Source organism: Bufo gargarizans, chromosome 3, assembly GCF_014858855.1.
Source record: "Bufo gargarizans isolate SCDJY-AF-19 chromosome 3, ASM1485885v1, whole genome shotgun sequence".
In the NCBI taxonomy this organism is placed as follows: domain Eukaryota; kingdom Metazoa; phylum Chordata; class Amphibia; order Anura; family Bufonidae; genus Bufo; species Bufo gargarizans.
The window spans coordinates 543,456,810-543,484,624 of NC_058082.1; the positions used below are offsets into that span (position 1 = coordinate 543,456,810).

Sequence of the window (27,815 nt, forward strand, 5' to 3'; positions counted from 1 at the left end):
GCTAACACGTTCCTTATCAGGTGGTGGTACAGTTAGCTGTGGCGTGTTGACAAAACTTTTCCACATCTCTGCCATGCTAACCCTGCCCTCAGAAGAGCTGGCCGTGACACAGCTGCCTTGGCGACCTCTTGCTCCTCCTCTGCCTTCCCCTTGGGCTTCCACTTGTTCCCCTGTGACATTTGGGAATGCTCTCAGTAGCACGTCTACCAATGTGCGCTTGTACTCGCGCATCTTCCTATCACGCTCCAGTGCAGGAAGTAAGGTGGGCACATTGTCTTTGTACAGTGGATCTAGCAGGGGTGGCAACCCAGTAGTCCGCACACGTTAAAATGTGGGCAACTCTGCTGTCGTTGCGTAAGCACTGCAGCATGTGGTTGCTCATGTGTGCCAGGCTGCCCAGAGGTAAGGACAAGCTGTCCTCTGTGGGAGGCGTATCGTCATCGTCCTGCGTTTCCCCCCAGCCACGCACCAGTGATGGGCCTGAGCTGCGTTGGGTGCCACCCCGCTGTGAACATGCTTCATCCTCCTCCACCTCCTTCTCATCCTCGCCCTCCTTGTCCTCCAGTAGTGGGCCCTGGCTGGCCACATTTGTACCTGGCCTCTGCTGTTGCAAAAAAACTCACCTCCTCTTCCATCATCGCCCTAAGTGTTTTCTCAAGGAGACATAGAAGTGGTATTGTAACGCTGATAACGGCGTCATCGCCACTGGCCATGTTGGTGGAGTACTCGAAACAGCGCAACAGGGCACACAGGTCTCAAATGGAGGCCCAGTCATTGGTGGTGAAGTGGTGCTGTTCCGCAGTTCAACTGACCCGTGCGTGCTGCAGCTGAAACTCCACTATGGCCTGCTGCTGCTCGCACAGTCTGTCCAGCATGTGCAAGGTGGAGTTCCACCTGGTGGGTACGTCGCATATGAGGTGGTAAGCGAGAAGGCCGAAGTTACGCTGTAGCGCAGACAGGTGAGCAGCGGGAGGATGTAAACGCCGGAAGCGCGAACAGACGGCCCGCACTTTATGCAGCAGCTCTGACATGTCGGGGTAGTTGTGAATGAACGTCTGCACCACCAAATTCAGCACATGCGCCAGGCAAGGGATGTGCGTCAAACCGGCTAGTCCCAGAGCTGCAACGAGATTTCGCCCATTATCGCACACCACCAGGCCGGGCTTGAGGCTCACCGACAGCAACCACTCGTTGGTCTGTTGTTCTATACCCCGCCACAACTCCTGTGCGGTGTGGGGCCTGTCCCCCAAACATATGAGTTTCAGAATGGCCTGCCGACGTTTACCCCGGGCTGTGCTGAAGTTGGTGGTGAAGGTGTGTAGCTGACTGGATGAGCAGGTGGAAGAAGAGGAGGAGGAAGCCGAGTAGGAGGAGGAGGCAACAGGAGGCAAAGAATGTTGCCCTGCGATCCTTGGCGGCGGAAGGACGTGCGCCAAACAGCTCTCCGCCTGGAGCCCAGCCGCCACTACATTTACTCAGTGTGCAGTTAGGGAGATATAGCGTCCCTGGCCGTGCTTACTGGTCCACGTATCTGTGGTTAGGTGGACCTTGCCACAGATGGCGTTGCGCAGTGCACTCTTGATTTTATTGGATACTTGGTTGTGCAGGGAAGGCACGGCTCTCTTGGAGAAGTAGTGCCGGCTGGGAACAACATACTGTGGGACAGCAAGCGACATGAGCTGTTTGAAGCTGTCTGTGTCCATCAGCCTGAATGACAGCATTTCATAGGCCAGAATTAGACTTGGAAATGCATGGTAGCGTGTGAAGTTATTGAGAATGACCCTATCCGCACCTTCAATCTAATATACCCTTTTATGGATAGATTTAAAGTAGGCCTGATACAGCAGAAACCACTGATTTAGGGAATTGCTAAGTTGGGAATTCTATTTCAACCCAGAACAAAAACTGTGCTTTAACGGACACCAAATAACTTGACCAGCCACAGCAATAATGACAGATTTAGCTGAATATAAATTGTAGGCCTAGTATTTAGGCGCTGGATGACAGGTATACGGTTACAGACAGAATTAGACTTGAAAATGCACGGTATCGTGTGAAGTTATTGAGAATGATCCTATCCGCACCTTCAATCTAATATACCCTTTTATGGATAGATTTAAAGTTGGCCTGATACAGCAGAAACCACTGATTTAGGGAATTGCTAAGTTGGGAATTGTATTTCAACCCAGAACAAAAACTGTTCTTTGGCGGACACTAAATGAATTGACCAGCCTCAGCAATAACCACAGATTTAGCTGAATATAAATTTTAGGCCTATTATTTAGGCGCTGGATGACAGGTATACGTTTACGGACAGAATTAGACTTGAGAATGCACAGTAGTGTGTGAAGTTATTTGAGGATGACCCTATCCGCACCTTCAATCTAATATACCCTTTTATGGATAGATTTAAAGTTGGCCTGATACAGCAGAAACCACTGATTTAGGGAATTGCTAAGTTGGGAATTGTATTTCAACCCAGAACAAAAATATATCCTTTGCCAGACAGCAGACAGTATTACAATTGGCTAGCCACAGCTGAAACAGCAAATTTAGGGTACTGCTATTTTGGCAATTGTATTTCCCCCCTTAATAAAATAGCAAGCACAGCCAAGCCCCTGATGTAGGATATAGCAAAAAAATAACCAAACTATTGATGGTTAAATGGACTTGGTGGCAGCTTGTGCTGGCGCACCACAAGACACAAAATGGCCGCCGATCACCTCAGAAAAAAGTGACATAAAAACGCTCTGGGCAGCCTAAAATAAGTGAGCAATTGAATAGCAGAAGATGAATGATCCACAGCTGTAGATCGATCACTTCATTAAGTGTTTTTGCTGAGTAAATCCCTGCCTAGTGCCTAATCTCGCCCTAACAGCAGCAGCTGCATCCTCTCCCTACACTGATCAGAGCAGAGTGACGGGCGGCGCTATGTGACTCCAGCTTAACTAGAGGCTGGGTCACATGCTACACTGGCCAATCACAGCCATGCCGATAGTAGGCATGGCTGTGATGGCCTCTTGGAGCAAGTAGTATGACGCTTGTTGATTGGCTGCTTTGCAGCCTTTCAAAAAGCGCCAAGAAAGCGACGAACACCGACCCAGAACCCAGACTTTTACAAAAATGTTCGGGTTCGGGTCCGTGTCACGGACACCCCAAAATTCGGTACGAACCCGAACTATACAGTTCGGGTTCGCTCATCCCTATTGTTAATATGTGATAAAAAGTTTTTGATGTAAATGTCCCTTTAACATTGCCTACTAATGCTAAATGTTGGGAAAATAATAATTTCACCAATTTATGGAAAGATAAATAAAAAATTACTCAAATCCTAACTTCTAATGACAACACCGAGTGGAAAACCAATAATTATAGACTCACAGGGTATCTATTTAGTTTCCATTAAAGCCTATTTTTGGCACATGCCAATTTGGCTTCAAATGGTTCTAATCCAAGGTGATTAAATACTTGCGAAGGTCATAGTTGTAACAATATCACACTGTTTACTTCTGGCTAACGGGTTATCTGGCTAGGAATGTTACAGAAGGGCATTCATTGGTTGGAAACATACGTCATTCATAAATCACACATTTTAGCTTCTGCCCGTCACTTCCCTGCAAAAGTCGCTGAGCACAAGAAGCCGTCCAAAAACAATATCTTAATTCTGATAACACGTTATTAAATAAAGACTTTTTGATCAAGATACCAACAAGTAAAACAAAAAAAGATTTCTGTTCTGTATTTACAGAGTAATTAATTTGTACAATTTACATTGTTAACGTGATAAGAAAAGTGGAATGGAAAGAGAAGTATAAATAGTGATACCATTCTAACTGAAGCCGGTATAGAGGCAAGATGGCAAGACTTATCCTCCTGACAGGTATGGAAATCATAGAAATGCTAAAAATTATATGGTTACAGTATACAGATGTAGTAGAGTTAACACACATGCTTTATGAGACGTGTTATCTAAAATAAGTGCGTTAAGCAAACACCTTCATTTGCTTTTTAATGGCTTTTGTTTCAGGATTTAACATGATGAATTAAGAAATTTGAGTTAAGAGTTTGTGTGTTGGGTCTTGGAATTTCTTTACTTGTGTTTCTTCTTCTAATTTATAGCTTTAGGACAGCGTGATCAAGTTCGCACCAAAATTTGATTTATACTCACTATGAGGCTGGAATATGAAGCCGTTTTTGTAAAATTCTGTCAAAATATCAAAAGTTTTGATTGGTGAGGGAGAAAAGAGGTTAAATATCGCTTTCTCCTCATTGCAGGGGACGAAAGAGATAGAACCCTAGATTTCTATTAAGTCTCCTGCTGCAAGTAAGAGAACATGATACGCAAGAACCTCAATCTCTTCATTCTAGGGATCGGTGGGAGAATCCGTCCACAGACCCCAACCGATATATACCGTACTTCTAAAATGTCTCTATGTGCTCAGTACTCAGTGGCTCTTTAACCAAAACCAGGAGTCAATTCGAAGGCAATACAAATATAAAGGAATGACTTTTCCTGCAAGATCCACTTGGTTTTGGCAAAAAATAAAATAAAAATGCATTAAAAATTGCACGTCAAAAGGACCAAAACCAGCATGTGTGTTTCCAGCTCTGCAATTTCTGGTTCAGTAGCTGGAAGATATACTGTGTAATGACATATTCCAGTATAAGAACTACAGATATGAAGGGTCCTTAAATGGGTTTTCCAACAATACAGGTTGGTTTCCTTATCCAACAGCAAGAACTCCTGTCAATTATAAGAATCAAGATCCTATTCCCCTAAATAATGGAGCAGCGGGTAGAGTAAGCTTACTGCTGCACCATTCATTCCACAGATTACCCGACCTGGTACTCCATTAATTCACATCAGGGTAACATGAACCCCATTCTCATGATGGTAACAGTCCCAGCTAAAGATGATTTGATTCAGCTGCTTTGACGAATTTCACAAAGAAATTTGCTTTGCGACGTATTACTTTGTTACAATGTGCATTTCTTTGTAAGTAGCCGTCATTAAAGCTCTCCGATGCCGCGTTTTATGGGTTTGCATTTCACAGTATTCCCTAAGTGGTAAAACTGACCTGTGATGTCCCTTAAAGTGCCTTCTAAAGTAGTAATGTACCCCAAAGTGCCTCCTACAGTAGTAATGTCTCATTGTACCCCTCAAAGTAGTAATGTCCCTCACAGTGCCACCCCAAAAGTAATGTCCCCATTGCCTCCTAGTAGAAATGTTCCTACAGTACTCTTCCTCCAGAGCAATATCCCCCGGTAGAAATGTTCCCCTCAGGGCCATCCTTAATAGTAATGTCCCCACAGTGCCCCCGCAGTAATAATGTTCCCCACAGTGCCACCTCCTATAGTAATATCAATCACATTCCCTCTCCCCCTAGCACTGACCAAGAACTGCTCTTCGCCATCTGTGATTCAGGCATACCAAACTGTAATTCTTATTTGAGAAGGACTTTAATTATTTGTTTTAAAGGTGTTATGTTCAGTGGATGTGGGGCCACTGTGTCAACCAACTGATTTGACTTTACATTAAGACCAAGGGCATTATCCTGGCAGTCCCCTAGTTTTAACTTTTTATCCCTTATACAGGGATTTAGCCTTCACTGCAAGAAAACCACCAAGCCACTACCTTCAGGAGTAGTCTCTGTGGTTGACAGTTTATCCACAAGGGTCAGAGACTCCAGTGTGGGGCACTGAGGGATCAGGCACAACTCATAATCAGTAAGAAGCTGGGGTCAGGGAAAGCAGACTATGTGTGATCTAGTAAATGGCTTAAGATCAGGGCAGGCAGATATGTGAAATACATGAAATGGGTCTGAGGTCAGGACTGGAAACAGAGGGTTAACAAGATGATCAAGCACAGGTCAGAACATGGGCAGATAATAAAATAGCTCACCTTTGCAGGATACTTAGAAAGCTAAGAGACCTTATTGCTCAAGCACCTTCCCACTGGGTAAGGTGCCCTAAGCACCCTAAGTGTTGCCAGCCATTGGCTAATGAGGATTAGGTAAAATGTGCTCTGGCCTTTTAAGAGCTGGAGGGAATGGGCACAGAAAGATGGACCTTGCTGGTAAGCAGGTTGGGGTGTGCATGGAGAGTAGGATGGCCACTGGCTTCAGCTCAGAAAGCCGGACCTCACCGGCCACGACCCCTTTGTGAAGTCATGCCCCTGCCTCCGTGAAGCCACGTCCCCATCGCTGGCTGGGAAAAAAATGGGGGGAAGAGATTGAAGAACTTTCTGAATAGAAGGTGAGCTGGGGGCAGTCGGGATGCTTCTGTCTCCCTCAGTCAGCCGCAGGGAGCCATGTCTGTGGCTCTAGTGACTGACTGGGGGTGAGAGAAGCCTCAGTCAGTTGCTGCAGCTCACGCTCAGATAGCGCAGTGCTGCTGTCTGAGTGTGAGCTACTGCAAGGGTGGACATCCCTGTGTCCGTCCAGGCTCTGCACCGGACTGAGGGCAGGGAGCCAGAAAACCGGACTGTCCAGCCTAAAACCGGACATCTGCCCACCCTAATGGAGAGACAGAGAGAGCCTGTTCACGGAGCCCTCTAGGAAGAGGAGGACAACGGGAGGTATATTTTAGGTCACTGGAGACCAGGGGCCAAGATCGGTGAGCAGAACTGCTGTGGGCTAGAGCCGCCACTGTAACAAAAGGTCGTAATAGGTTGAGTTTCCACATTCGGGTTTTTAGATGCAGTTTTTGAAGTAAAAATCAGGTATACACCCTGAAAGGAAAGAATATACTTTATAACCTCTCTGTCAGCAGATTTGTGCCTATAAAACTGGATGACCTGTTGCATGTGCACTTGGCAGCTGAAGGTATTTGTGTACCAATGTTCATAGGTTTCTGCATTGCTAAGACAATTGTTTTAATATTTTAAAGAAGCTTCTAGGATCAACTGGGGTTTTGCCGTTACATCTAGAAACTCTGCTTTCTTGGGAACTGCCACACCCTCTCCACTTTCCACTGATTGACAGAGCCAGGCATGTTGATGTTGATGTCTGGCTTTGTCAATCAAAGTGTAAAGGGCATGGCAGTTGTGGAGACAGCATAGCCTCTAGGTGTAATGGCAACGCACCCGTTGCTTCTAGAGACTCATTTGCCTATATTAAAACATAATGTTTCTCAGCAATGCGGGCACATATGAACATGGGACCCACACAGATGCCTTCAGCTGCAGAGTGCACATGTAACAGGTCAGCCTCTGTCATAGGTACAAATCTGCTGACAGATGCCCTTTAAATAAGCTCTCTATTGCTACAATCTGATATGCAATTGCACCAAAGTATTTTTATGTTTTTTATGCAAATGAGATCCTTGGAGTACTGAGGGATGGGACTAACTCCTCGGAGCACCTCTTCCATCCCCCTCCCCCTTCCTTGTTGCCACTCTTCCTCATGATCTGATTGAATGGGCTAGGCATTCTCACTGCTTAGATTCCTGGGTCACGCTTGCATTGGAAAGACTTCATCAGCGCAGCTCCTTCTGCTCTATAACATTTTGCCTGCTTGATGGAACTGCATATTTACAGTAACAATGTACTTTTAAGTGTACAATGAAAAGCAAAAGCATTGACAAATTGAAGGAAATATTGTTCAGATCTTGAAGCAGTTGTGTCTCAGACTTTGGCAGGTCTTAAAGGGGTAGAATCTCAGACTTTGGTAGCATATTATTATAAAAGGGCCCCCAAAGTAAAGGTGTGTGCACCACCCATGCAAAGTGTGCTCTTAATTCACTTCTTTGGGAATTCCAAAAATAGCCTAGCAAGTGCGCTCAGCTATTTTCAGAAGTCCCATGGAAATGGTTAAAGAGAGCTCTGTGGAAGCACAGTCAACTCTCCATTCACCTCTTTGAGACTGCTAGAAATGGCCAAACCAGTGCTCGGCTATTTTCGGAACTCCCATAGAGATTTATGGAGGGTGGCTGCACATACATGGATGTACTCCATTCACTTCAGGGGCCGTGTTCTAGAGAAAGGAGGGTCCCAGAGGTTGGGACCAGCAGCTATCTGACATTGGTGGCAAATCCTACCGATATGCCACCAGCGAATGAGGTTAGACAACCCCTTTAATATGAAAAAGGAAACTAGAAATGTAAATTCTTTTTATACAGATGAAACCATTGAAAATTAAACCCCAAAAATGTTTACCTAAAAAATTATGTTGACTGTGCCTTATCTTAACATGCATTTAATAAAGTCATTAATATTTCAATCTTGTAGGACTGGCACTGCTGCTGAACGCTCAGCTAGGTAAGTGGTAATCTGTAAACCAATGGACTTGTTTAACAAACACATAAAATAATGAAAAAGATGTGGAGTAATACATCTAAGATAATTCTAATTAAATTATGAAGCATTTCCATCCTCAACAACTGAGTATACGTGTGAGCATTTCCAAATGGGAAACCTACCTTAAGGCGTTTCTTCAGGAATGGAGGGGTTTGGCAAACCCCAACACTTGGCCCTTTGTCTTCTGTCCTGTGATGCTCCTCTGGGGTCTCATGCTGAAAATATCCAGGTTGATGCCACATACAGCCAATCACTGGACATGGTGGTAACTGGCTCCCCTTATGTCATGACAAATGGTCACAGGACATAAGAGGAGCCAGTCACTTTCGTAGACATTGATTGGCTGTAGGTGGCGTGAACCCAAATGTTTTCAGCAGGGAGGGCAACTGAGCATCCCTGGCCTGGAGAAGAAGTGGAGAGCCAGTACCGGGATGCAGGTAAGTAGGCTTCTCTTTATATGTCCGGCCAAGTGGTGTTGTTTTGCTGACCCCTATCAATTCCCATTCCTGTACAACTCCTTTAGATTAAAATCAAAACTCAACTGATTGTAAGACTAGTGAGAGATTATTTGCCCAAAAGATTATTGCCTCCTCAATGTACAAAGCAAGAAAGCTAGAGTACTGTGAAAATATTCACATAGAAATGTGGGGGACTTCTTAAAGGGGTTGTCATGTCACATGATTAAAGTGAATAAAATGAAAATTACACTTCATATAGTACATGACAATCTCTTTCTAACAAAGCTAGAGCCATCACTGCACCTCACATGAATCCTCAGGGTTGTGTCTTTTCTCAAGGGGCGTGTCCTTTCTGCTGCATCTCAGGGAATGTGTTCTTTCTGCTGCAACTCCCTCCCTATCACAGCTCAGGGGTGTTTAATTTCTGCTGTGGCTCTCTCCCTGTGATTATCATATCTGGTGGCAGTTGAAGGATGGAACTGAGCATGTGTGAGCTGGTCAGAAAAATAAGGAAAAGAACAAGCAGCGGGTGGCGATATATAGATACATTTCATTGAATAGCTCACTGGCTATACTACATTTTTAACTAAATGCAATTAACAGAGATGAGCGAAGTTTTGAAAAATTTGATTTGGCAACTTCGTGATTTGTCACGAATTGCTACAAATCAGGTATACCCAGGCCACTCTGCTTTAAGGTATGGCCTCACGGAGTGGCTGTGCTGCCTTTAATTTAATAATGAAGACCCCACTGCAAAGTCGTATTTTCATTGTTAATAGTCAGGGGGCACAATATGCAAATTATTGTTGGCCTGGCCTGCAATCTCCTGCAGGTTATTTGACAGTAAACACAGAATATTATCCAACTTCTCCAACCCCAGCGCTCTCCTGCCCTACAGATAGAAGCCCTTCTTCTGCCATCTGCTTTTCCTCCTTTTCCACATCATCTAATATTGATAAGAATATGTCACCAGGGACATCCAGCTCCTCCTCTCTCTGCATCTTGCTGACTTTTCTAGGACATGGAGACCAAGAAGGATGATTTGGAAGAAGTAAAGCTAGCAAAAGATCCTTGGTCATTATTTACACCTGCCATAAGGGTTGCAGACTGGATGATATTCCATCTTATTGGTATTGAATTACATATCGTAATTTACGCCTGATGTAGGAATAAAGGAATAAAAACTGAAGCAGAATAGGTCTCCCTGCACTCTCCCTCTCCATTATTCTTCTATTAATCGTTTTTAGCAACGCGGTCCCTAGCGCATTGGCGCTTGTCACATCTCTCCCTATACTCAGCTCACAGGCTAATTTCGGAGACCATGAAGGATGACAGTTTTCTAGGGCTGTGACATCACACAGGATGGCTATCTACAGATTGGCTGGTTGCACGGCATTATGAGTGATCTTGCATTCCCGGGCTTGTCGCTTCTACACTTAGTTTCACTTTGTAACTTGCAGCCGCCATTTTAGGGAAACCTGATTCTTTACCACAAATCGCGAGAGAATTCTAATTTGTTGCGAATCGAAGTTTTCCTAAATTCCAGAACAGAGTTCTGTTTCGAATGCTTTGCTTCACTCAACACTAGCAATTACAAAAGTATTCAGATCCAGGAGATGCTTTGAAACATTTAAAATAAGTTTCATGAGACAACCCCTTAAATGACTTCTGCTGCGGCCTCACCAGTGCTAAACAGCAAACCCAAATTCTAGGTTGTCTTTTGCCCCCTACAGACCATTTACAAGTCACAGCTACTAGTGTAAGTCTAGCAGGTAGACAGAGCGCTCTACTGTCAGCTTACTGGAGAGGGTGCCACCTCACACTGGATACAGAGATACTAGTGAGCTTTAGAAAAAGTAATATAATATATGTCTGTAGACTGTATACATATACTACTGTTTTTGAATATTTGTATGCGTGTGCTTATTTTTACTCCATATAGGCTCTGCCTACGTGCTGTCATGCTATTTCACCAACTGGGCCCAGTACAGACCTGGACTGGGGAAGTTCATGCCTGATAATATTGACCCATGCCTATGTACTCACCTGATTTATGCCTTTGCCGGCATGTCCAACAACCAGATTGCCCCAATTGAATGGAATGATATAACCTTGTACAGCTCCTTCCAAAACCTAAAAAATCAGTAAGTAGCCATGTCTTAACGTAACATTGGACAATATTGTGTTCTCGGATATATGAGCATCTTTTACTATACTTTTTTTTTTAAACTTAAAGATGTATTGCCATCTGGGACATTTATGGAATATTGATAGGATATGCCAAAAATGTACAATGGGTGCTGGCTCCACTTCTGGGATGCACTCTTAAATCAATGACTGGACTCCTAAGAGATATGAGACTTCCCAAAATAGGCAAGTACTGTCTCAGCTATCTTTCAAGTTTCATAGAGGTTTATAGAGGGGTGGCCATGCATGCGTGGCTTACTGATTTGCTGCTATAGGGCTTCCTAATAAAGGGGATATTTATGGCATGTCCTATCAATATTATATATGTCCAGGTGTGATGACCCCTTTAAATTATTTTCAAATTTGTTAAGAATGTTGCATTTGTGTTCTGTACTAAGAAGTTTTATTAACCCCTTTAAAACTGTAATATGTATATATATATATATATATATATATATATATACAGTCTAACTGCCTATGCCCCATGCAGTTAGCACATATATGTTCATAGGGGACCAGTCTTTAAACCTAGCATTGCAAAGCACTTGGATTAAAGCTCCTGCAGTCTATCAGAAGCAGGTCCCAGTTGTCAGTTAGAGTGGGGCCCCAGGGGAGAAGACAGAAGCCATTTATTAATGCTTCAGCCTTCTCCTGATCCAGCGAGTGCTATGCAGTGAATAAAGGGCCATAGTTTTTTCCTTTATTGGACCAGGTTATTATGTGATCACTGGGTGTCTTGGTTACAGAGCAGAGCTGCAGGGTCTTAGCTGACCCCGATCAGCTGTCCCTGTGTACATTGCCCCCATTTGTGGCTGTTTTGTCATGTCCCAAGAGATCTTTTAAAAACATTCTAAGGGACATATTTTATGCTAGAATATAATAACAAAAAAGTCAATAAAAATATAAAATAATAGTAAAATTAAATAAAAAACACTTCAAAAACGCCCACACCAAACAAAAAACTGTCACCATAGTTGTCCCATGCATGGAAAACCCTACATATTATATATCAAAATGAGTGAAAGATAAAAAAATCTATAGTTAAAAAAAATGTTAAAAAAATATGTTTTGCTTTTCCACAATTAAACCTAAAGAAAGCAGAATTCTCAAAAAAAAGAAAAAAACATTATTATCGGGTGTCACTAAAGAGTCACAAAAATTATTTTGGTAGTCCAACAAATAAAAAACATTCTCCCCTAAAAACAGTGCTTGTGAATAAATCCATAATCCAATTTCTGACAGTATGTGGCACATTTTTTTAAAATGTGTTTTCAAACCTGTATGGCTCTATATGAAATTGTGCCATAGGAAGTTCCCATTGTGCTCATGGAGTTCTATGCTTGCTATATTATGGCTTTGTACAACCCAGAGGACTAAAATACAATGTTCCACTTATTGGTACATGGTCTTCATACTAGAAATAGGCTCCTGAGTTAAATGTAGAGTCACTAGAATTAATGCATTTTCTTAATTTCAGAAATGGTAACCTGAAGACTCTGCTGGCCATCGGAGGTTATAACTTTGGCACTGCACCGTAAGTAGCAAATATGAAAAATGCCCAGATGCCGGTCAATCTAGACTTAAAACAAATAATCTATATTCCAATATGTTTGTAGCTTTACTACAATGGTCTCTACTGCTCAGAACCGACAAACCTTCATTTCATCTGTGATCACATTCCTGCGCCAGTATGGTTTTGATGGGCTTGACATTGATTGGGAATACCCTGGCTCCAGAGGCAGCCCTCCTCAGGACCAAGCTCTGTTTACCACTTTGGTTCAGGTAATGCTAGGTTTATGACATTCTCATATACAACCCATTCGGAAACTCTTCAGACCCTTTCAGTTTTTTTTTTCAAATTTTGTTATGTTGCGGCCTTGTGCTAAAACAGTTTTCTCCATTATTCATCACTCAGTACCCCATATTGATAAAGTGAAAAAAGATTGATAGAAATCTTTGCTAATTTAATAAAAAGGAAAAACTAAAATCTCACATTGACCTAAGTATTCAGATCCTTTACTTAGGACTTAGTTGAAGCCCCTTTGGCAGAGATTACAGCCTCCAGTCTTCTTAGGGATGAATCCACAAAGTTTACACAACTGGATTTGGGAATTTTCTGCCATTCTTCTCTGCAGACCCTCTCAAGCTCTGTCAGGATGGAATTGACCATAGGTAGACAGCCATTTTCAGGTCTCTCCAAAGATATTTTCTTGGGTTCAAGTCAGGGCTCTGGCTATGCCATTCAGGGACATTCACAGAGTAAGCCACTCTAGTCTTCTCTTCGCTGTGTGCTTAGGGCCATGTTGGAAGGTAAACTATTGGCCCAGTCTGAGGTCTAGAGCTCTGGATCAGGTTTTCATTAAGAATATCTCTGTACTTTGCTCCATTCAGCTTTCCCTCAACCATAACGAATTTACCTATCCCAGGTGCTAAAAAACACCACCACAGCATGATGCTGCCATCACCATGCTTCACTATAGGAGTGAAATTGGGCAGGTGATGATCAGTGCCTAGTTTTCTCCAGACATGATGCCTAGAATTGAGGCCAAAAAGTTTAATCTTGGTTTCATCAGACCAGAGAATCTTGATTCTCACAGTCTGAGAGTCCTTTAAGTGTGTTTTTTATTTTTTTATTTTTGTGTGCAAATTTCAGATGGTTTGCATATGTCTTTTTATTATTAAAGAGAGTCATATTTCTGGCTATTCTTCCATAAATCCCAGATTAGTCGAGAGCTGCAGTGATGGTTGACCTTCTGGAAGTTACTATTGAGTTCTTTTTACCTCTCTTACCCAGGTCTTTTCCCCCCATTTACTTATTTTAGAGGGATAGCCAGCTTCAGGAAGAGCCATAGTTGTTTTGAATGTCTTCCATTTAAGAGTTAATGAGTCCACCTTTCTCTTTGGGATTTTCAGTGAAGCAGTCTCTGAGCTCTATAGACAGTTTTGTCTCCTCGTGGCTTGGTTTTTGCTCTGATGTACATTGTCAGCTGTGATACCTTACATAGACTAGAGTGTGTCTTTTCCAAATTATGTCTAATCAACCAAATATACCGCAGGTGACTCCAATCAAGGTGTAAAACATCTCAAAGATGGGAAGAGAAATGAGAAGGCTCCTGTTGCTAAATTTCAAGTGTCATAGCAAAGAGTCTGAATATTTATGTCCATGTGAAAGTTTAGTTTTTCCTTTGCAAAGAATTTCCAAAATTCTGTTTTACTTTTTCGCTATGGGGTACTGAGTGCAGATTGATGGCAGAAAACCTGATAGTTTTTGAATTTTTTTTATTTCAGCACAACATAACAAAATGTGAAAAAGTGAAAGTTGTGAAGACTTTTTAAAAAAGCATTAGGGATAGTGTCCAAACTGCAAAGGCAGATATAAAGACTCATAGATTTATTCTCAGATTTAATTTAAAGTATTTAATGTAAATTGCATTCTTAAAGGAACTGAGGGCAGCTTTTGAGACAGAGGCTTCACAAAGCAACAAACCAAGACTCTTGATTACTGCTGCGGTGGCTGCTGGAATCTCCAACATTCAGTCTGGTTACCAAATTGCTCCACTGGCTCAGTAAGTACATAAAAGACATAATAGATGTTGTCATTGGTATACAGTAAAAGATGTGATGTACAATTTAGCTGCAAAGAATATGTACTAAAGTGAAATTTTACCATAGCTTGTAGCTACCGCTGCCAGATGTTTTTTACAAAGGCATTTGCAATTCTTTTTGTGTTCCTTAAAGACTACAGCTTTATTAGTAGTAATAGTAGTACATGTTGCAAATAATTTGTAGTATGCAATGAAATTCTGAGGCACATTTTAATTGCTTGTGAAAAAGGAGTTAAACTCTAAATAAATTATTAAAGGGTTTGTCTATCAGAGAAACATTTTTGGCAAAGGGCTCAGATCCCGCACCACTCCTGCCTGTTTAGCAAATCAGTAGCTGAGGCATGTCATTCACCTTAAAAACTTACATTAAAAAAATTCCTTAAAGGGGTTTTCCACCTTTTAGATATTGATGTCCTACAGTATACTCCAGACAGGTCATCAATATCAGGTGGGGAGTCCAACACCCAGTACCCCCACCAATCATCTGTTTATGGCAGAAGGGAGTGGCAGAAACATTACACTCAACAAAGGCAAATTGGAAAGATGACACATAAAGGCACCTGTAATGATACCGTTTTCTCAAGGTTGTATGTGAGAGTACAGGCTGTATAATGAGCACCTCTGTGAGTCTCTGTCTATCTAGTTGATGTTAGCAACTCATTGTAGCCCAGGGGTGAAAATTCTCTTGCAAAATCAGTCCTCACTCTTCATATAACACCATAGGTCCACACTATGGGATGTAGCCTTTTAACAGATGGCCAAACTTTCTCAGAAGTTTGACTTGGTACCAGCAGCGTATACTCCTGGCCAAATGCAGTGAATTCCACAACCTCACTTCATTCATTATCTACAATGACATTATGCCCATGCACCGTCATTTGTATTGGTCCTCAACCTTCTGTCTGATACAACTCTACTTACCTTCAGAGGCTGGCTTGTATTAGGGTCACTTCTCTGGTTACATGTGGCTCTCAATGCTGGCAGGTCCCTGTAATAAGATGGCATAATAATTGCTAGAAGTTAATCTCTTCAACATAAGAACTGAGTTCAGACAGCTTTTCCTCCTCCCTCTCACTTACACACAGCTCAGTATCTTTGCTCTATGTATTATGGGCTATAGTGAGACTGAAGGTGGAATTACACTGCCCGATCTTTGGGCAGTCCGAGCACTGATGGATGATAGTCATCTATCGGAGCTTGTTTGCACCAGCCTGATTACACAGGCCAATGAAAACTTTGAATGAGGGAGGAACAATTCCTACTGAGGTCATTCCTCCCTCATTCTCTTCAATAAATGATCGGCAGCACATCCCTGATTACACAGAGAGATATGCTGCCAATAATCGTGCATCTTTCATCCTGATGAAAGACGGCCATCACCCGATAAATGAGCTGATAGCTTACTCCATTATAGAGCCCATTTATTGGGAACAAGCATTTGCATTCCTGATTATTGGCCCAACAATGTGCATAATACTTACAGACAATGTGAAACACTTTAAAGGGAAATTGTCACCATGAAATGCAGTGCAATCTGCAGGTAACATGTTAAAGAGCAGGAGGAGCTGAGCAGATTGATAGATATATGGGAAAAAAAGTCAGTAAAGTAAAGTAAAAATGTATATATTTCTGATCTTTCTGACTTCATTTGCACACAGGCAGTGTTTTATCAGTGATTGATAGCATTCTCTGTGTAAGAGTGTATACAGAGATAGCGGTCAGTCAGTGATAGCTGTTTACAGAGGAGGTGTTATCAGTGATTGACAGCATTCTCTGTGTAAGTGTGTATAGAGGGGTGGATGTCAGTCACTAATAGTTGTACACAGGGAGGTGTTATCAGTGATTGATAGCATTCTCTGCATAAGTGAGTACACAGAGATTGCTGTCAGTCACTGGTAGCTGTACATGGGGGAAGTGTTACCAGTGATTGATTGCATTTTCTGTGTAAGAATGTATACAGAGATAGCTGTCAGTCACTGGTAGCTGTACACAGGGAGGTGTTACCAGTGATTGATTGCATTTTCTGTGTAAGAATGTATACAGAGATTGCTGTCAGTCACTGGTAGCTGTACATGGGGGAGGTGTTACCAGTGATTGATTGCATTTTCTGTGTAAGAATGTATACAGAGATAGCTGTCAGTCACTGGTAGCTGTACATGGGGGAGGTGTTACCAGTGATTGATTGCATTTTCTGTGTAACAATGTATACAGAGATAGCTGTCAGTCACTGGTAGTTGTACACGGGGAGGTGTTACCAGTGATTGATTGCATTTTCTGTGTAAGAATGTATACAGAGATTGCTGTCAGTCACTGGTAGCTGTACATGGGGGAGGTGTTACCAGTGATTGATTGCATTTTCTGTGTAAGAATGTATACAGAGATAGCTGTCAGTCACTGGTAGCTGTACATGGGGGAGGTGTTACCAGTGATTGATTGCATTTTCTGTGTAAGAATGTATACAGAGATAGCTGTCAGTCACTGGTAGCTGTACATGGGGGAGGTGTTACCAGTGATTGATTGCATTTTCTGTGTAAGAATGTATACAGAGATAGCTGTCAGTCACTGGTAGCTGTACACAGGGAGGTGTTACCAGTGATTGATTGCATTTTCTGTGTAAGAATGTATACAGAGATTGCTGTCAGTCACTGGTAGCTGTACATGGGGGAGGTGTTACCAGTGATTGATTGCATTTTCTGTGTAAGAATGTATACAGAGATAGCTGTCAGTCACTGGTAGCTGTACACAGGGAGGTGTTACCAGTGATTGATTGCATTTTCTGTGTAAGAATGTATACAGAGATTGCTGTCAGTCACTGGTAGCTGTACATGGGGGAGGTGTTACCAGTGATTGATTGCATTTTCTGTGTAAGAATGTATACAGAGATAGCTGTCAGTCACTGGTAGTTGAAGACGGGGAGGTGTTATCAGTGATACAGCATTCTCTGTGTAAGTGTATATATGAGATAGCTGTCTGTCAGTGATAGCTGTTCACACAGTAGAAATTACAGAGATATGTGTGAAATACAAGTTTTACCGATATTTTTTCTCCACAAAACGATATATAAATCTGCTCAGCTCCTTCTGCTCTATAACATGCTTTCTGCATAATGCACTATGTAGTGACAGGTCCTTCTTAAAGGGGTTGTCCGATCTTGGACATTGGGAGCATATTGATAGGATATACTCCCAAGGCCTAATAGGTGCGCGTCTCACCTCTGTGTACCGTCTGCAAAGTGACTGCCGTCCATTCATTTCTATGAGAGTGCCAAAAATTGCCAAACGGTGCCCTCAGCTATTTTAATATATTGAAATTAATGGGAAGTGCACCGCTCAAGCAGAAATAGCCAAGCGAATCCTCGGCTATTTTCGGCACCGTCCGTCACTTTGTGGGCTCTGATCAAAAGATAGGTGCAGGACCCACACCTATCAGACATTGGAGGCATATCCTAGTGATGGGACAATCCTTTAAATTACTTTTAAGAATTTTAAGATTTTTTTTCTTTTTTGTTGAGCAGAACAGATTTAATGAATAACAGACCAAAATATTATGTAGTTACTTGTACACAATGTTTTAAAGGTTTACTGTATTTTAGGGCTTTGGATTACTTCCATGTTATGACCTACGATCTGCATGGTTCTTGGGAAGGATATACTGGAGAGAATAGCCCTCTGTATTCTAACCCTTCTGCCACTGGTTACAACTCTTACTTGAATGTGGTTAGTATCTCTGAAAAGCTATATCTGCCAGGTGTATTGTGTATATGCTGTGTGCATGATTGTGAAGCATGACTAGCTGAGTTGATTCATCTCTGCAATAATTGCTTGCTATGGTAAAAAATCTGAAAAAGTACATTTGACAAATTCTCACTAAATTCTAGAATTACGTCATGAACTACTATCTGAACAATGGTGCCCCAGCTTCTAAACTCATTGTTGGATTCCCAACTTATGGACACACTTTCATCCTGAGCAACCCATCAAACACTGCCATTGGTGCTCCTACTTCTGGACCTGGACCTGAGGGACCTTACACTAAGCAGACAGGATTCTGGGCCTACTATGAAGTAAGACCTTCTAAACTAAATACTAAAACCTTGTAGTACCATAGAATAAGATGAGGTTCAATGAATAATATCTCTAATAGACACATAGGATACCGGTATCCGAGCCCGCTACTGGAGCACTGGCCACCGCCGTAACAAGAACCTATTTAGACAAGCAGCAGACTATGCAAAAGAAATTGTGTTGCTTCATAAAAACACCCCAAAAATAATTTACATTATCTACATGAGAAAATAAAGAAAAACAAACTTAAAAATCCTATTGTTAAACAGAATATCATACTTTGCCATTTATGTCTGCAGATTTGTACTTTCCTGAAAAATGGGGCTACTAATGTTTGGTCCTCTGCTGAAGATGTCCCCTATGCCTACCAGGGTAATGAGTGGTTGGGATATGACAATGAGAAGAGTTTCCAGACAAAGGTAATTGCATTTTTCTTTTCAGTAAAAAAAAAAAAGCTAATAAAAAACACACAACAGAGAAGTGCGCTAACATGGATTGTCACATTTCTAATTTAAAGGCTCAGTGGCTGATGCAAAACAACTTTGCAGGTGCTATGATTTGGGCAATTGATTTGGATGATTTTACTGGTACTTTCTGCAACCAAGGCAAATACCCTCTAATAACCACACTGAAGAACACTCTTGGCATACAAGCTTCCGGTGAGTATTATGTCTATAGATAGACATTATGTAGCCTTTTCCAGGAAGAATGACGATAGCCTTCGAAGCACGTCATATACTTTACGTATTCTATATTTTGAAATATTTTATTTCTTTATATGTTTTAATAAATCCCAAGTTTTGCAACTCATCTGGACAACGCCCGTAAATCCTCTTACCTTGGCTTTCTTTTTCTGTGATATACTGCCATATTCATACAAGTCACAGTCAGAGACACAATAGACAGGGCTATTGCTATTTAATGTAGAATGCTGGTTTAGTCTGTTCAGTTGCCAGTAGGGGGCAGGAAAGGATATTTCCACTTTTTAGCATATTGGTCTATATTGGATGAACTTCATAAGCTTAATGGATTAACTCAAAGAGGTTTTCCAAAGACATTTTATTCTGATGACCAGGCTCAGACTGGCCAACAGAGGAACAGGTGAATCCCCCAGTGGGGCCCACTGTAAACCTACCTGCAAATATGACCTGTCTGTCGCAGTGTGAGCAGGTAATATTTGCAGATAGATTTACACTGGGCCCCAGAATTAATTTTACTGTTGTGCCCTAAGAAACCCGAGTCCGATACTGCTCATGAGAAATCCCCATGGACAGGTCATCAGTAGGGATGAGCGAATTGACTTTGGATGAAAGTTTGTTCCAATACTGTACGGAGTAATACTGTACGGAGTAAGAGCTCCATATAGTATTAGAATGTATTGGCTCAGATGAGCCGAAGTTATTGCTTCACGAAGTCTCGTGAGACTTTAGGTAATAACTTCATAAATTTATTTGTACTGTAAAAAAACACTTGCCAAAGTCTCGAGAGGCTTTGCAAAGCAATAACTTCGGCTCATCGGAGCCAATACATTCTAATACTACAGTATTGGAACAAAGTTTTAAGGCGAATCGACTCCCACTGATTAGCTATCTGAAAGGTAGCAAGGTAGCCTCCTCTCTATCCCCCAAATACAGAGCCATACATCGAGTACATACAGTCACTTCAATGGGGCTGAGCTGCACCTAAACCATGTGACCAATTAATATGACGTCACATGGCCTAGAAGAAGCTGCGAGAAGGCCGCGGAACTACTGCGCGCATTGGGGTCTTCTCACACCTGATCTTATTGGAGGAGGTGCCGGATGTTAGACCCCCATCGATCAGATACTGGTGACCTATTCAGAAGATAGCTCATCAGTATAAAAGTCTCTGAAAACCCCTTTAATAAACTTTTTTTTTTCAGTCCACTATACAAAAACTCATGCCAACAAAATTAGTACTATAATTAAAAAATCATGTTCTAACCAACATTATTCCATTTTTTTTGTAGGATGCACACCCCCTGCTTCTGTTGCCCCAGTCACAGCTGCACCACAGACTGTGCCCAGTGGGGGTGGGTCCAGCGGTGGCGCAACTGCTAGCTCAGGAGGTAGCTCAGGAGGTAGCGGATTCTGTGCAGGAAAGGCTAATGGACTCTACCCTGTGGCCGGAAACAAGAATGCTTTCTGGCACTGCTTGAATGGCATCAGCTACCAACAGAATTGCCAATCTGGTCTTGTTTTTGACACTAGCTGTCAGTGCTGCAACTGGGCATAATCTGGGAAGCATTAATAAAGGCTGCAAAGGGAATGTTAAGCTGAACTTTCACAAGTGCTGCAAAAATAAAGAAGTGTTCAGCATATTCAGTGTTAATATTTTATTATTTTACGTTTCTTCCAAAACTAGCAGTGCGCCATACAAGTTTTTTTTACAACTACCAAGACCTCCAGTCTCACCACATAAGAAAATTATTCCCAGAGCTCAGTAGGAATCTTCAATTACATCACTATCGGAGTGAGAAGGTATCATCAAAATGTATTAGACTATGGAGATCAAAATAACATACACAATAAGGCCTCATGCACATGACAATGAAAAATGACCATATGACAGCCGTTTAAGTAACGGCCGTCACACGGCCATTTTTAGCACCAATGACAGTCTGTGGGGCTATTCACATCTCCGCTCAGTGAATAGCGTCTGTCCAAAAATAGGACATGTCCTATTTTTGGCCGTTTCTATGGCCAGACGGATCCCATTGATCGAGTTGCAGCAGTCTCTCCTCTCTTCATTGAGCAGGACCTGCCGAAGGACCTGCAATATGCGTCATGACGTAGCCACATGGGAGCGCGCAATGATGTCATCGCGCACATCGCAGGTCTTCGATAGATCCTGTTGAATAAAAAGAGAAGAGACTGCAGCAGCGCAATCAAATGGACAAGGTGAGTTATTTTTATCAAATCAACTTAAAAAAACATCTGTGGGCCACTTTGGGGCATTATTAAAGCTGGGGGCATTAAAAAAAAATGGCTACATTATGGGGGAAATTATTTTAGCAGGAGGCCTACATGGGAAGCATTATTAAAGCTGGGTGCCATAAACTAAAATGGCTGCACTATAGGGGACATTATTTTAGCTGGGGGCCTACCATCCTGTGGGTGTTCTCAGAAGGGTGGATCTAGAAATAACTATCAAGCAAATTCATCGGTATTAACGGACAGGAAAAACTGATGCAAATGGATATTAAATGGACACACAGCCAGAAAATGGATGCACACACTGATGCAAAATGGCCATGAATTTATTTTTCTCATGGCCGTGTGAATGTAGCATAAAGGTTATAAAAAGGCAAACATTGCAGCAGATCTACTGATCCACCTTAAAGTGTAGACAGTGTAAACGTAGACATGAAGCCTGAAGATGCGCCAAATTTGCCACTGTGGCTCACGCTCTACAATAAATATGGTGCACAGCTGGACACTTCCATCTAACGCTATACCACCTTACCACCTATTGATGGCCTTACATAGTGCCAACATTTTGGTGCAAATTATTACATTTCTAGCCACACACCTTTACCTTAGCCCCTTGATGATGATCGCCGTATATGTACAGCACTTGTCATCTCTTTAAAGATGGCACCTACTCTGGCGGGGAGCTGGCACTGTAGCCACCAGGTGTTTGCTGTTTTTCACAGAAGCCACCTGAACGCAATGTCTGTGATCAGCAATAACATCAATCATGGACATTTAACCCCTCAGATACCATGGTCATTTGAGGGGTTAAATTTCCTCCTAGGGCTCAAATGGCTCCCTGTTGTGAGATTGAGGAAGACATTCATTCGCTGTGGTAGCCTCAAGCCTGTTCAAGTCCCCTAGGGAGACTTTACCCCTTTAAAGTCCGGTTTTCTTTTTGCGCTCCCTGCCTTCCCAGAGCCATAACTTTTTATTTTTTCTGTTTGCATAGCCATATGAGGGCTAGTTATTTGCGGGACAAGTTGCACTTTCCAACTCAACCATTTAATATTGCATATGATGTAGTGGGAAGCAGGAAAAAAAAATTCCAAATGGGGTGAAATTGCAAATAAAAACAATTCCAACACAGTTTTACGGCTTTTTTATTTACGAAGTTAGATTTTTGATAAAAATGACCAGTTACTTTTTTTCTTCAGGTCAGTACGAATCCGGCGATACCTTATATGTATAGTTTTTCTTGTGTTTTGATAGTGATAAAAAAAATTTAAACTGGGAAAAAAAATCAGTTTTATTTTTTGTTGCCATATTTTGACCCCTATAACTTTTTTGTAATTATGTGTACGGAGCTGTATGGGGGCTCATTTTTTGCGAGGTGATCTGAACTTTTCAATGATACCATCCTGGGTGTGTGTATGACTTTTTGATCACTTTTTTTTGTAAAAAGAGGCCACCAAAAACGGCGAATCGGTCATTTGGACGCTTTTTTCTGTTTTGCTGTATGGGGAATATATATTTATATTTTTATACTATGGGTGTTTTCGCACATCGCTACACCCATGATGTGTATTTTTTTAAAAAATTTTGTTCTTTTATTTTTATTTGGGGAAAAGTGGGTGATTTGATTTTTTTTTTTTATAGTTCCCATAGTGAACTATAACATGCAATCATTAGACTCAAATGCACGTGTATTGGAATCTATGATGATTTTACTAGTTTCCTATGGAGCCTTATTACAGGCAAGGGCTCCATAGGAAATACTATGCAGCAGCCTCCTGTCATTCACAAAGACAGGGGCTGCTGCATACACACTCCAGCTCCTTCGATCGACACACAGGGGAGCCAGAGTATAACCGAAAGCGCGCACCTTGACCGCGGCATCTGAAGGGTCAAATGTACTCGAACGGCAATAATGCCAGTTGTGGACATGAACCGTGGGTGTCTGCTATAAGAAGCAGGCGGCCACCCAGGGCTATGGTGCCTGCAGCACTCAGGAGCGGGCGCCATATCTTTAAAGACCACGCCAGCGCCGTACATGTACGGCACTGGGCATTAAGGGGTTAAAGAAGTGTAAAAAATGTTCTTAAAAATGTAAAAAAAATAATAATAATAAAATCAACCTTCTGTACAGCTCACACCTCCCTTTAATACTCCTCTATGGAGAAGCACTGCTATAATAAAGTTTTTTTGTGCCTCATAGTATTACTGTTTTGTTTTATTAACTATTGCAATACAGTATTTGGTATCCCTGTAATCATAATAACTCTTACAATATAGTCAACACATTATTTATGGGGATTGGTAAACAGCGTGACTAAAAATGGTGCAATTTATGATTTCCATTATTTAACCCATAATAAAAGATGAGAGAAATTAAAATCTTGCTTATGTGTATGGTAAAATACTGAAATAAGATAATAATGCACTTATTAAAGTAGATGCAAGCACTATATATGGACAAAGTCCTCACTCTGATAAGATAAAATCTGAGACACTTAGTCAATATATTTTGATCAAAACACATCTAAGCCCGCCTACCGAACGCCAAGGTGGTCTCAGGTCAGGCGGGTCCTACTCTAAACCTACCTAAGCCGCTGGGCTTCAATGTTCAGGAGCGCAGACGCCGCACATATTGTGTGCTGCTCCTAGTCCCCTTCATGTGCATCAAGAAACCAATGGGAGGAGGAGCAAGCATAGCCATATGTACCACCTAATCAAGGCGCTCTATTGGATAGGGGAGGGGGGCAAAAGTGCAGAGGAATGCTACTCCCAAGATAATAGGTGCGCATTCACACTTGAAGGTGCCACTCCCTCAAGCAAATACTACATAGACAAAAAAAAATCCACAGAAAAAACTAAGATAAAAACATCCTGCACGATATGATATACAAATGTGCGGATGTCCCTGGCCATATTATTGAAGAAAACCACAGAAATAAGATAATAATGCACTTATTAAAGTAGATGCAAGCACTATATATGGACAAAGTCCTCATTCTGATATGATAATATCTGAGACACTTAGTCAATATATTTTGATCAAAACACATCTAAGCCCGCCTACCGAATGCCAAGGTGGTCTCAGGTCAGACGGGTCCTACACTAAACCTACCTAAGCCATTGGGCTTCTATGTTCAGGAGCGCAGACGCTGCACATATGGTGTGCTGCTCCTAGTCACCTCCATGTGCATCAAGCAACCAATGGGAGGAGGAGCAAGCACAGCCATATGTACCACCTAATCAAGGCGCTCTATTGGATAGGGGAGGGGGGCAAAAGTGCAGAGGAATGCTACTCCCAAGATAATAGGTCCACATTCACACTTTAAGGTGCCACTCCCTCAAGCAAATACTACATAGACAAAAAAAATCCACAGAAAAAACTAAGATAAAAACATCCTGCACGATATGATATACAAATGTGCGGATGTCCCTGGCCATATTATTGAAGAAAACCACAGAAGCCCAACGGCTTAGGTAGGTTTAGCGTAGGACCCGCCTGACCTGAGACCACCTTGGCGTTTGGTAGGCGGCCTTAGATGTGTTTTGATCAAAATATATTGACTAAGTGTCTCAGATATTATCATATCAGAATGAGGACTTTGTCCATATATAGTGCTTGCATCTACTTTAATAAGTGCATTATTATCTTATTTCTGTGGTTTTCTTCAATAATATGGCCAGGGACATCCGCACATTTGTATATCATATCGTGCAGAATGTTTTTATCTTAGTTTTTTCTGTGTATGGTAAAATACCCTGAAGCAAAAGAAAAACACAAAGTTATGGGTACGAATGTGAGAAGGACTAGGTGAGACGGACTAGGTTGACAAACGGTTTGCCTGAGTGACTCTTTTCCAGGCTTGGGCTGCAATGATTATAAGGCTGAATTTCGGCAAACACTTTTAGGTCAAAAGTGACAGACTGCTAAAATCAAAGTATCCGACACCATTTTATACTGCACCCAGTAAGGTCACATAAATCACTAAAAAAGGTGCGCCACAATAATACGCGACTGACCATACTGGCTAGACCCTCACTCTGATGTTAAAAGCTGAGACTTTAGCCAATATATTCTAGTCAAGAACATATCGGAGCCCTGCACACCCCGTCAAGGTATCTCAGTGTGGCGTGGGTCCTACCGCTAAACTACCTATAGTGTGTAAACACAGTCTGATAGGTGCTAAAGATCGAAGCTCCTACATACCTCCATAGTAAGATCACTAATATAATGGGAGGGAGGAGGAGGCTACGAGCCCCACCTATAACAGGCCATGTGACACAGGCTACCGGTGCACCAGAATGTTACCAATGACAAGCATTAGCACATTCAATATATATAAATAAAAATAACTGAATAAAGTGCCTAAATGGGAGGAAATACTCAACCCCAAAAACTGTAGCGTGTTTATAATCGGGGGAGCAATTCCTCCGCAAGTGATCCGTTGCTAACGGCAATCCCCTGCAAAAATGCTTACAATGTAGGATGCCAGCAGCGGACCACATGCACCACAAAAACATCCTACACAAGATGGGATAATGTGTGGATGAAAATATAAGAATACATAAATCACTGAAAAAAGTGCACCACAATAATACGCGACTGACCATACTGGCTGGACCCTCACACTGATGTTAAAAGCTGAGACTTTAGTCAATATATTCCAGTCAGGAACATATCGGAGCCCTGCGCACCACGTCAAGGTATCTCAGTGTGGCGTGGGTCTTACCGCTAAACTACCTATCGTGTGTGAACACAGACTGATAGGTGCTAAGGACTGACTTACAGCCAAGCTCCTACATACCTCCATAGTAAGATCACTAATACAATGGAGTACTCAAACAAAACAATAGTTGACCTTAGGGAAACCAGCTACAGAAAACACTGTGGAGCCTCATTTAAGAGTCTCGACACAGCAATTCCTTTGCTTGGTTTTCCATCCTTTGAGGGATATCTGGCTTTCACTGTGTTGAAGACCCATAACTGGGGCTCCACGGTTATTTTGCATATTACTGTTTCCCAGGGAGCTTTGCACTTTGGATTGCTGTGTCGAGACTCTTAAATGAGGCTCCACAGTGTTTTCTGTAGCTGGTCTCCCTAAGGTCAGCTATTATTTTTTATGAGTAGTCTCCAAGGCATTGCTCCCGTTTAGCCAGAATCTTACGCCACACTGATGAGGGGCAACACCCCAAAACAGCTGTCTGTGGATGGATAACTGGCTTAGGTCTTCCCCGTCACATCCTTAAAGCTTGTAAAAGAGTAGGATCTTGACATAGGGGCCACTTAATATGGTGGATTTGGTGATCTCTGAAATGGGGACACCCCTTTGCTTGGTTTTCCTTCCTTTGAGGGATATCTGGCTTTCACTGTGTTGAAGACCCATAACTGGGGCTCCACGGTTATTTTGCATAATACAATGGGAGGAGGGAGCACTTGCGGAGGAATTGCTCCCCCGATTATAAACACGCTACAGTGTTTAGGGTTGAGCATTTCATCCCATTTAGGCCACTTTATTCAGTGATTTTTCTTAGTAAGGTCAGCATAAAGTTGATGACAGTTTGTCTTTAAAACAATAGTTCAGTCTCCTAAATTGATAGTCATTATAAAGTTCTTCCTCTGCCTTGTATAAGAAAATAGCAAATAGAAACAACTTCTGGCTTCAGAGAGGAGTAGTTGTGCAATAATTGTTCAGTAACATGACCAAGTGTGCCCACTCACTATATTTTATCACAGATGCAGGCACAGTCTTAGATTGTCCCTTCTTCCCATATTGGCATTTAAAGGCTGTGTACAACCTTTGGAGACAATTTTTTTTTCTGATTGAATTTTACTCATTTTGGGCTAAAAATCATTTTCTCAATTGGTCTTTATTTAAAAAAATATTCAGCTGTTTGGTCACAAATGGTTCACTGTTTGTCTAGCTGTGTGAATCATAGTTTCACTTTCACGTGCCGGTCACCCTAATAAACATTTCTCCAATTACTAAAAGGTCATAAACACTTATTTAAGACACATTCATAAGGTCCCTTTACACTGGACAATTTCCTTCCTGGCAATCGCCTGCTCTTCAGAGTAGGAGACCGCTCCATTTATATGCAGCCATCTCCTTTACAGTATTGGAAAGAGTGATTGCTAAAGCCACCACTCATCTCCATACAGACTCATTGTTTGCAAACAGCAGTGCTTGTTTACCCAGCACGATCTGCTGCCAGCCAATGAAGATTTAGGTGCCTGTACAAATGAGCATATCATCCAA

The 27,815-nt window shown here is 42.0% G+C and overlaps 2 protein-coding genes across 2 annotated transcripts in view; one reads left to right on the plus strand and one right to left on the minus strand.

Annotated features, from left to right (window-relative positions):
- LOC122930583 (zinc finger protein 84-like) overlaps window positions 1-27,815 on the minus strand; it is a 111,551-nt gene that overhangs the window by 60,028 nt on the left and 23,708 nt on the right. The window lies entirely within an intron of this gene.
- On the plus strand, window positions 3,856-20,910 carry LOC122930581 (acidic mammalian chitinase-like). Its single transcript, XM_044284072.1, has 11 exons — window positions 3,856-3,880; window positions 8,228-8,257; window positions 10,697-10,898; window positions 12,419-12,475; window positions 12,558-12,723; window positions 14,383-14,507; window positions 18,139-18,262; window positions 18,424-18,609; window positions 18,910-19,029; window positions 19,128-19,269; window positions 20,601-20,910. The coding sequence occupies exons 1-11, from the start codon at window positions 3,856-3,858 to the stop codon at window positions 20,864-20,866; spliced, it is 1,443 nt and encodes a 480-aa protein (XP_044140007.1). The 3' UTR covers window positions 20,867-20,910.